The following is an 11,026-nucleotide window of genomic DNA, read 5'->3' as shown; positions in this document are numbered from 1 at the left end:
ATATATATATATATATATATATATAATTTTTAAAAGAATTTGGATAAATTATATATTATGAAGAAGATTAATAAAGCCAAGCCTATCATCTTCCAAATGTTGTTACCAGAATTCATTGTTCTTGTTAATCTTTGTGATGAATTCTTAATATTATTGGCAAGAGCACCGAATGAATTTGAGATTGAATTTATCAATGAGTTATCTGCTACAGCTTGATCATTTATTTCTTGATTAATATTTCTAAATGTTGCTAATTTATTTGCCAATGTGTTTAGTTTTTGATCGTTCTATAAGGAATCGGCGAATGTTGGTAGTTTTGTTCGTTAGTAAACTGCATGGTATTTTACAAGGCACGTAATTTTGCAAAACATAAATATACATACATCATTCTCTATCTGCGAATACCTTGAAGTCGACATTATGTGTTTTATCTTTTTAAGCTGGTGATTGTTTTGTGGGATTTGGGTTCACTTTCAATCTGGTTAATGAGACAAAGGGGAGATGTGTTCTTTGTGTTTTCAATAGAGGAGAGTATTCTTTTTTTCCGTTGAGAAACTATTGAAATATCTGATATTCGATGATAAAAATAAAAGTTAGATACTTGGACTTTTACTTATCTAAACGTATGTTAGTTAGCAAAGCGATCTCTAACCTGTGATACCCAGAAGATCCAATGTGCTACGTTGTGTCTATTTTGCATAGTATTGTATTTTTACGCTTTAATTCTGTTGATGTCTATGAACAACCGAACCTGGCGCTTTCCACACGATGCAAGAAGCTACACTTTTTAATGAGAAATAACCGTTAAGACACATGTATATGTGACGTTACTTTACAAGAATGGGATTAATAAAGGGTTATTTTTCAATAGAAGTTTCAGATAAGTAAATTTTCGCATTCCGCAATTTACCCTTAATGGAACTAGGCATGTCCCAGGTAAAATTGCCCTAGATCGCAAATTATATCATCACAAAAATAAAAGAAAAATATCAAGAATCTATACGTAAATTGATTGAACCTAAGTATAGTATAGCTTATGCGAGAATCAGTACATTCAATCTACTGATTTAAATGTCAGATATAACATAAGTCCATGATCCAGACGCCCTTGTATTATTAGCTGACCGATTACTTTAGGCTGTGGTGCATGTATGTATTTTGTTCTTCCATGAAGAAAATAAGTTTTATATAAGGGAATTATAAACAAGCAAAAGTTGTAGAAGAACTTCTTTTGTTCATAATAAACATCTAAGGGAAGAGATGTCGACTAGCCTTTTTATAGTTAATTGAAAAGACAGTAAAGTTTAGTGAAGGCGAATGAATGAAACGGAGATGGAAACAGGAATAAAAAAGACCAAACATCAGTACATCCCTGATACAACATCCCAACACCGCCCTATATGGAGCTACTTCTGCCTAATATTGTTTCAGGATGAAAAACATCAAAAACAGCGCGTCCCGAATCTGTTTTTGTTTTGTTTTGTTTTGTTTCGTTTCGTTTCGTTTCGTTTCCCCCGGACTCTTTTTCCCGTTTCCCTAAGTTCATTAGGGCTGGGCGGCTCGGCGGCTCGGCGTCTGGGCGGCTGGCATAGTGATGGTATACTTCTGCGGCTCTTTGTCTGTGTCAACACATAGCGACGCGAAATTGGGCAATAATAATACCATTCGATGTAGTAGTTAACTTGTTTAGCGTGTAATCTGTCTTCTAAATATATACCTTAGTAAGTAGGTGTTGAATCTTTATTGTCTTCAAAAGATATTAAGGGCAAAACTAGCTTATTTTTTTTGTTATTATTGCTTACTTCCATATCATAATAAACCAAACAACAATGTCTACAGATTCCATCGTTAAGGCCTCCAATTGGAGATTAGTAGAAGTTGGTCGTGTCGTTTTAATTAGAAAGGGTCCATCAGTTGGTAAATTAGCTACCATTGTGGAAATCATCGATCAAAAAAAGGTATGTTAAATTAAAAGCTCCTATGACGGAGATACGAATTAAAAGAATGATAATAGCTTTGTTTTGGAATTACAAGTATTCAATCGGGAAAGAAAACGCTGATTATAATTATCATAAGTAACTTACAAACCTAACATATGAGACAAACTGACGATTATCTAATAGGAAATCACAATTATACTGTGAATGTTTTTACCTCACTACTATGTGAAATGCTATACATGAGTAATGGAATACGAATCAATAATATATATCCTATTCCAGATATTCCAGATATTCCAGATATTCCATAATTATTATTATTACTACTTCGGAGAAAACAGCGGCATTTTTTACTAACATTTCCCTTACCTACCCCTTTTTTATTTTTATTTCAGGTTTTAATTGATGGTCCACTTGCAGGTGTTCCAAGACAATCAATCAATTTAGGTCAAATTGTCTTAATACCATTAACTTTCGAATTACCAAGAGGTTCAAGAACTTCCATCGTTGCTAAGAAATGGACTGAAGCTAATATTTGTGATAAATGGAATGCTTCATCTTGGGCTAAAAAGATTGCTCAACGTGAAAGACGTTCTAATTTGTCTGATTTTGAAAGATTTCAAGTCATGGTATTAAGAAAGCAAAGAAATTTCATTGTTAAGAAATCATTAGCTAAGGCTTGATTGAATGGAAAAATATGGAAATTATTATTATCTAACGTATATATACGTCCTCATTATTATTATTCTTTTTACAAAAAATACAATAAAAAAACATTAGAAAATATTATAAAAAAACAAAAACGGAAATCTTCAATACATATAGTATAAAATTTACTATTTATTTTCATTAAGAAGCGTAGTTACTTGCTCCTCAAGATAGTTGATGTATCATTATCGCAAGCTCTGATACATCGGTTAGATCGAACTATATTTAACGGACTATACGTAAGTATTCTACTCTGGATCACCCGTGAAAGCATGAATGAAATCTTAAGCAGAATGAAGGGTAAAACGTTGGGTTTTTTGTATAGCATTATAGTATATAATGGCCTACATTTAAGTGAGAGAATCTTAACTGTAGGTCAGTTGATTCCGCCCCGATTCCTCCTTCTGTTGTTCTTCGAATACCATTTCTGGGGAAATTCTATTGTGAGATATATAAAGTGAGGAACGTCAACTCGATCGCAAAGTATTCATACTCATATAGAAATATATATATAGAGAGAGAGAGAGTATAGCAAACGAAAATATTACACAACTAATTACTGAAATTATATATGTGTAAGGAAAAAAAAAAAGAATACTAAAAATGCATATATAATTTTACAACTTTGTTTGTTTTTGTTATATAGAAGAAACAGTTTTTTCCCTCTCTATTCCTTCCCAATGAATTCAGGTTTTACAACTACAACTAAAAAGAATGTCCTATCATTAAGAATTGTATCATTTGATATTGGAATTTCCGTTAAATTTTCATCAATTAGGTTTTGAATTTGTAAAAGTTCTTGATCATTCCTTCTATCGTGTGGGATTAAATATATAATCTTCTCATATTTCTGTTTATTTCTTATTCCAACCACTCTTTTTTCTTCTATTAAATGATCAAATAGTCTTGAACAAGCACCATTATCATCACCATTAGCATGGTCATTCGTTTGAAATAATTGATAAATAAGAATAACTCTTGATGATGATGATTTGATTTGATCTAAATAATCAAATGCTTTTGAGGAAGATAACCTACCTTCTGCAAATAATTTGTAATTACCCTTGGGATCGTATTCATTACCAAATATATTTAATTGCTTGACATTTTGTGATTTAATTGAGTGAGAAATACCATGATATTTTATGTTTCCTGAAAATATATAACCAAGTTCTGGATAATTTATTGTTACACCTTTCTCATTCTCCTGTTGTTGTTGTTCTTGTTGTTGTTCTTCTTCTTGTCCTTGTTCTGTTTCTGGATCAGTATTGCTATCTATATCCATGTCTTGTCCATTATCGTTCGAATGTATTGTATTATCGTTATCATTTATTTTTTGTTGATTTAATGAGGTAGATGAAGACAAAGACGATGGTAATGCAGAAGAAGATGGAGCTTTATTTGTTGTATCATGAAGTTCTAAATCATTCATTTTCCTTGTTTGAATACTATTTTTCTCATATATTATATCTTCATTTATTCTATCCATTGAATCATCAAGATCATTACCTTCATCATAATTTTCAATCAATTCATCCCCCTTATGAGTCTTTATATATTTTGGTTTTGTTGGAGCTTCAATGACCAATTGATTCAAACTATCTGTATTTACCTTTTCTTTAAATTGTTGTAAATCAGGATTAGCTAATTCCGAAACACTCATTCTTACTAATTTACTCATGGGGATTGATTGATTAATTACATGAGATTTTAAATTCAAATTTTTGGGATCTTTTAAATTGGAAAACAAATTTCGAACCTTTTCTGGATAGTATTTACTTAATTTATCATGTTCCATATCAAACCATGCTTTATATAATTCACTTTCTAAATTTTTTGAAAATTCATTTGATATTAATTGTATAGTTTTACCTTGAGGTAGTTCATATAATTTTGCATTTATTGTTTCTGGGATTATGAATTTCATGAATAAATCATTAAACATTTTCAATGCATTTACTCTCATTTTCGAATCCCTTTCAGCTGCTGGTATGGAAGAGGAAGAAGAGGAAGTGGGGACCTCTGCCGAAGTGGATTTACGTTTCTTTGCATTACTACTATTGGATTGAGCCGATTTTCTTCTTTTCGTGATTGTGGCGTTGTTGTTGTTATTATTGTTGGTAGGGTTGCTACTACTATTGTTGTTGTTATTTACATTTTCATCATCCAAATTCTGGTCTTTATCGTCAGTAAGATCATGAATATTATCATTGATATTTGGCATATAATCTCCATCTTCATCTTTGGTATGTGGTTGCACCCCTACGTTCTTATTGACATACTCAGGATGTTGATCGTCATCATTTTGATGGTTCAAATTTAAATGAGGATATTTGGTGGGATCACATTTTTCACAAAAATACTTCCTATCAGGAGTTAATAAACTTTCAATATCTTCAAGACCACCAGTCATACATTTAATATGTTGCCACATATCACAACCATCACATTGAACCATATCACCATTTGTATCTGTATTTGGATCATAATTCTCATCTGTGGTTCCACATACGGGACATCTAACGTTTCCTTCACCGTATTCTTCTTTATCATCTGTTGATATAATGGTAGGATTTTCTTGTTCTTGTTCTTGTTCCTGTTCTTCTTTGGCCATTGCTTCCATATATTTATTCTGACCCTTATTGGATCTTGCAGATGTTCTCACAGACATATTACTTGTAGAATTGAAAAGAGAAAATATAGGTGCGTGTACGTGTGTACTTGCGTCTTACTATTATTATAGATCAGGAAACTAGCTAATTACAGTCAAAGATTAAACCAAATTAGATCAGAAAATAGATTAGACTAACAGACTACCGGGCGTATCTTTATATGAGATGGTGTAGTGTAGTGTATAAAAGCACTGTCGGTATTTCCTTTCTTGTCAGTGTTGTATTGTTTACTTGTTTTCCTCACCTTATCGTAGTACAATACAAAAGAATATATATCCAATTGATTGATGCTTTGTAGTTGTTTCCCAAAGATGTTATATCCATCCGTATCTCTTCTATATATCTATATATCTATATATCTATATAGATATCACTTCTTCCCTTAGCGGAGATGTTTGGTGCGGTGTGCAGATGTCTGTCGGTGGCAATTTGTCAAAAATAAACAAATAAACAAATAAACAAGAACAAGAACAAGATCTCCAACTGCATCGGTGGCGTAAGGATGGGATTGGGTTGGATTATTGCAGGATTAATGGACAGTTCGGTTTTAACAGTGTTATTGGGTGGGTGATTGTAGCTATATACAGCGACATATGCTTACTTTAAATATTCGCCAATTGTTGTAATTGCACCGTCAAGATGATGAGGTGATGATGATGATGATGATGATGATGATGATGATGATGATGATTATGTCAATCCCGTAGTAAATTACATATCCCCCATTCAATGTAGTTAAGAGCATTTGTGTTTCAAATTTGGATCGAGTAATGACATTTTGTACGTACTTTTCTTCTGTAGTAAACCCTTCTTATTAAAGGGAAAACCAAGGTAAATTCCCTTGCATTGGAAAAGCTTTCAGATCATGAAGATGGTTGAATATTGTCAACCAGAAGTACCAAAATGTGGCTTCTTGAGCCGACTCATCTTGGTAGAGACCCAGATGTACCGCATGTCCACACATATTAATCGATACAATTGGTTCATTGCAGGTGAACCACGCAAGCCTTGATAAACAAAAAAGATGGTTTCTTTGTTAATTCAATCTCACAAATAGTAGTTGAAAGAGGCATGGACTCATTAATAATTACAGAAGGTAGGTTAAGAAGTAAGGGCCAAGAGTGAAGGCGCAGATAGCATTACCCACAATCAGTATTTTGTTTTATTTTGTGAATGGTCCCACATCTGCAGAATATATAGAGAGTAACGCAATGTAGAGGTTTAGGCAGTTTCTAGTATGGCTTTGAACGCATATTATTGGATTTGTTCTGACTGGAATGAGGAAGAGGATGAAGAAGAAGTGAGATTGTACAAATGTCTGGAATTATAACAACGATGGTATCTGTAACGGCAGTAACTGGACCGAGAGGTGGGTGGTAAGTCTGGCCTTAATAGTATTTCGACCTTTACGGTGTCTGTCATACTTGATAATGTTTCTTTGAGTTGACATGCTTCATTTATTCTATATCATTTTGCAGTCTACGTATATTTCCAGAAGCTATAAATTCTACTCGCAAAAACCTTTCTTACGTTAGGTTTGTAACTCACGTATCATTAATTAATTAAAACATATGCATCTTAGGTTCCTCTTAAGGACAGAAGTGGAATAGTAAGTTATTCTAGATTGTGGCATTATAACAAATAAATATATATATATATACTTAAGATCATGCTCTCTGTAGGGAAAAGTTGGGCGCTTAGAAGAGAAATAAACGTCAACTTTTTTTTTCAAGATTTTCCAGATTTCTTCGAAGCTGTTACTAAACTGTATAGTTCAAACTTTTTGACGACATCTAGAGGTAGTTAAGGGCTCATTCTTTCGTTAAAATCGATTCCCCATTCATCCATTCGTTCATTCCTCTTCCTATTCCTTTTCCCTGGTCATATGCCATCCTTTTTCACACGATGGTTTCTTTCTGAAAAACCATATGACGGTGCTACTGTTGCTGATTTACAAACAAGCCTGGATCCCAAGATTACAATAGATAGACTAAAATCCTACCAGTTCACAAAAAAAGATCTTTTACATTACACATTTTTGGGTGGTATACTACTATTTGTCTTCATCACAAATCCTGCAAAATGGATCTATAAAATATTATTCTATATTTTCATGGCAATATGCTTCATCATACCAATCACTTCCCAATTCTTCTTCAATGCTTTACCCATTTGGGCTTGGCTTGGTCTTTACTTCACATCTTCTTATTTCCCAGCCTCCAAGAGGCCTCCCATCACAGTGAAAGTGTTACCTGCCATTGAAACCATATTATATGGAGATAATTTAAGTAATATCTTAGCTACTTCCACAAACAAAATATTAGATATACTCGGTTGGATTCCCTATGGAATATGTCATTTCGGTGCACCATTCGTCGTGGCAATTATTCTTTTCTTATTTGGTCCACCAACCACTTTACAAAGTTATGCATTTGCATTTGGTTACATGAATCTAATTGGTGTCATCATTCAAAACATTTTCCCCGCAGCTCCACCATGGTATAAAAATTTATACAATTTGAACCCAGCCAATTACTCCATGCATGGTTCTCCAGGTGGTTTGGAAAGAATTGATAAATTATTTCATATCAATATATATACTAAAGGTTTCACAAATTCATCTGTCATCTTTGGTGCTTTCCCATCATTACATTCAGGTTGCGCCACAATGGAAGCTTTATTTTTCTCATATTGTTTCCCTAATTTTAAATTCATATTCATAATTTATGTCGTATGGCTTTGGTGGGCTACAATGTATTTGACTCATCATTATTTCATAGATTTGATGGCTGGCTCTGTCATTTCTTTGATCATTTTCCAATACACTAAATATAATCATTTACCACTGGTAGATACCAGTTTGTTCTGTAGATGGTCATATGCAACTATTGAAAAATATGATCAAATTAAAATGAACCCTTTGAATAATAATAGTATTGAAGATTTGGAAAATTATGTGGAAAATGTCCCATTACAAGAAATTGATTTTGAAATTGATGACGATAATGGCCATACAGAAGAGGAAGAACAGTTATAGAAGGAACTGTATAGTAATGCATGGACCTACATGCGTTTACTTCCAACTTTTATAGACAATATATACATTTTTTCATATCATGAATTTTTATTATAATGAATTTTTATTATTATTATTATTTACATGGTTTTATAAGATATGCACACCCAGAGCCTTTTTTCTTCAGATCAACTGAATTGCCTAGAAGAGGCATTAACTTTCTGTAAGATGGATTTATAACCAGCAACCTTATCTAACGAACTAGCAACATCTAATTCCTTACCCATATTAACTTTAACTATAGAAGATCTAATAACTCTAGGATCTTTTTTCAGAGTTCTTAAAATTTCTGATTGAACACCAGCAGATGAATCAAAAAGCATCATGAATCGATACCCTTGGAAGTGATGTTCTTGATCCTTCTTCATTATCTTGGGTAATTGGAATGTATCCTTCATGGGGATAATACTTCGAACTACTCCTCTATTTTGAATAATTAATTTCCCTATCGTCGTCACTACATCTTTCGCCTCTTTATGTCTCATCACTGGATCTAATATACGTACTATCCCAATTAATTCGTACAACATTTCTGGTCTCCTTTCCCTTCGATTCCCTATCGTAATGTTCTTCTGTATTCGTTAACTTTTGTTTTAGAACAGTTATTATAGCATATCATATCATATATTTCATGTCCAAGTAATAGCCGATTTCATAGGCGAAGAAAGTACAAAATAATAACATCAAATATATTTTACAACAGTGTATGCAAAGAAAGCAGATACTTTAACACATCCAATTGATCAGGGATAATTATGAATGGCACAATTATTACAAAGCATGATAATACAAATGCCAACATCGGCAAATCCAAAAGCAAGAGTTTGTTAGAATCTCTATTACAACCAGTTTTACCAGAAGATAATAAATTCGAGATTTTCCAATTACAAAACCAACCATGCCAAACATATCCTCTCGTAACATTACCCAGGAAGGCAAGTTCTTCATCATCTACTCCTCCAATGACTGTGAAAGTACAACATTTTTTCACATTATCTCATAATGAAAAAATCATCTATGCCCTTGAAATTTATGTATACATTAATATACCGATGAATGAAAGGTCAATCTTTATCTCAAAGGCTGATACGAATGGATATAGTGATATTCAATTAAATATCAAAGATATCACCAAAACTATATTGAAATATATCCTCTCCATCGATCCTAATCATTATTTACAAAAAGTGAAACCATTGGAAAGAAAGAAAGGGAAAAAATCACATTGTCATCGTCACCGATTGATTATGCATTATACTAACGTTAAAGATACTTTAAAGATTTTATCCAACAGATTGAGTAAATCCTTTGATAAGGAAAAACAGGCTGAATTGTTAGCAGCTTCTCACTCGACCCTTTATCTAGATTTGAGATTTACAAATGAACAGAAAACTCAATTGAACACAAAAATTTGTCTATTTACAAGACCAGCAGGATTTTATTTATTTACAGATTCAGATAAAAATCCAAAGAAACATAACTTGAATGGATCTGGGTTATTAAAGTGGTGGATTCGAATAATAGATCAATTAATAAATGAAGAATTCATCAAACAAAACACTGTTGCGAAATTAAGAGTACCGGGTGAAGATCCAATGACTGTAAAGAGACGATTCTTGTATGATCAAAAAACTTTACAATTTAATAATTGGAAACATGGTGACATATTCAATGGAAATGATGACGATTTCGCTGTTTCCAAAATCCCATTGTTCCCTGATGATCCTAAATCAAGATTCATTAGAGAATTAGTTCAACAATACGATGAAGATGCTACTACCAATAGGATGGACTTGAAAACATACTGGATAGAATTACAGGAACGTCAAGAATTTAAATCGAGCGATCTTGTCTCAATTATTGGTGTTAGTGGAATCGTAGAACGTCTCCCTAAGTATATACCGGCTCAAGAAGAAACTTTGATATGTTCTTCTAATAGGCAATTCAAGTATATTAAAAGTTATGTCACTGGAGAAGAATATGATACCGAAGAAGGTGCAATGGAAGCATATCTCAATGTAAAAGATTATTTAAAATGGAAATATAACAAAGATATCTTGCTTGTACGTGGTGAGAAGGAAAAATATGAATCTAGTAGACTAAAGCGTGCTAATAATGTGACAATTACATTATTACAACCTAGGAAAAGAGTTAAAAAATAAGAATACAAAATATCGTACATAGATAAATCTCCAGAATTTACCTGACATAATATAAATATACACTGTGGAGGTTATAGTGATGTCAGTAAAGGGAAACTAGTCCCTTATTAGCATTGGTAAGGATGCAATTTCTAATTATGTATATACTCACCATTCTTGAAATCTGCTTCATCATATAATTAAGGTACTTCATTGCATTTTAAAAGGAAGGAAAAGTAATAGTCATGTCAAAGTTTGAATAATCAAGATTAGATTTTACTGAAGAAGGAAGAATCTACATAGCAGATCTTTAGAATTAACAAACTAACCTTTACCTTGTTGAGAGTGGATTGTAGAAGTAATCTGCCCAGTAGATACATCAAGTGTTCTGACCCTATACCAACGTCTGGTCTGGCGTAGTTATTGCTTAATCTTGGACTCGTTTAGGCGAAGTACAGAACAATACGTAAACTAATTAATTGAACAAAA

The 11,026-nt window shown here is 32.7% G+C and overlaps 6 protein-coding genes across 6 annotated transcripts; 3 read left to right on the top strand and 3 right to left on the bottom strand.

Annotated features, from left to right (window-relative positions):
• Positions 1-29: 29 nt before the first annotated feature.
• Positions 30-419, bottom strand: SFT1 (Sft1p; the record flags this gene model as incomplete). The annotated part of the gene is made up of 2 exons (XM_003672633.1): positions 30-287; positions 384-419. The coding sequence occupies 2 exons, from the start codon at positions 417-419 to the stop codon at positions 30-32; spliced, it is 294 nt and encodes a 97-aa protein (XP_003672681.1).
• A 1,410-nt stretch (positions 420-1,829) lies between these two features.
• RPL14A (60S ribosomal protein eL14) lies at positions 1,830-2,623 on the top strand (the record flags this gene model as incomplete). The annotated part of the gene is made up of 2 exons (XM_003672632.1): positions 1,830-1,958; positions 2,336-2,623. 2 exons carry the CDS (start codon positions 1,830-1,832, stop codon positions 2,621-2,623), a joined length of 417 nt encoding a protein of 138 aa, XP_003672680.1.
• Positions 2,624-3,315: 692 nt separating this feature from the next.
• BYE1 (Bye1p) lies at positions 3,316-5,319 on the bottom strand (the record flags this gene model as incomplete). The annotated part of the gene is made up of 1 exon (XM_003672631.1): positions 3,316-5,319. The coding sequence occupies one exon, from the start codon at positions 5,317-5,319 to the stop codon at positions 3,316-3,318; it is 2,004 nt and encodes a 667-aa protein (XP_003672679.1).
• A 1,886-nt stretch (positions 5,320-7,205) lies between these two features.
• On the top strand, positions 7,206-8,357 carry AUR1 (inositol phosphorylceramide synthase; the record flags this gene model as incomplete). The annotated part of the gene is made up of 1 exon (XM_003672630.1): positions 7,206-8,357. One exon carries the CDS (start codon positions 7,206-7,208, stop codon positions 8,355-8,357), a length of 1,152 nt encoding a protein of 383 aa, XP_003672678.1.
• A 167-nt stretch (positions 8,358-8,524) lies between these two features.
• MRP17 (mitochondrial 37S ribosomal protein bS6m) lies at positions 8,525-8,926 on the bottom strand (the record flags this gene model as incomplete). The annotated part of the gene is made up of 1 exon (XM_003672629.1): positions 8,525-8,926. One exon carries the CDS (start codon positions 8,924-8,926, stop codon positions 8,525-8,527), a length of 402 nt encoding a protein of 133 aa, XP_003672677.1.
• Positions 8,927-9,151: 225 nt separating this feature from the next.
• Positions 9,152-10,558, top strand: RTT109 (H3 histone acetyltransferase RTT109; the record flags this gene model as incomplete). Its single annotated transcript, XM_003672628.1, has 1 exon — positions 9,152-10,558. One exon carries the CDS (start codon positions 9,152-9,154, stop codon positions 10,556-10,558), a length of 1,407 nt encoding a protein of 468 aa, XP_003672676.1.
• Between the last annotated feature and the right edge of the window lie 468 nt (positions 10,559-11,026).

Source organism: Naumovozyma dairenensis, chromosome 11 (assembly GCF_000227115.2).
Source record: "Naumovozyma dairenensis CBS 421 chromosome 11, complete genome".
In the NCBI taxonomy this organism is placed as follows: Eukaryota; Fungi; Ascomycota; class Saccharomycetes; order Saccharomycetales; family Saccharomycetaceae; genus Naumovozyma; species Naumovozyma dairenensis.
Note: the sequence above shows the minus strand (reverse complement) of the source record. Positions and strands in the feature narration are given on the sequence as shown.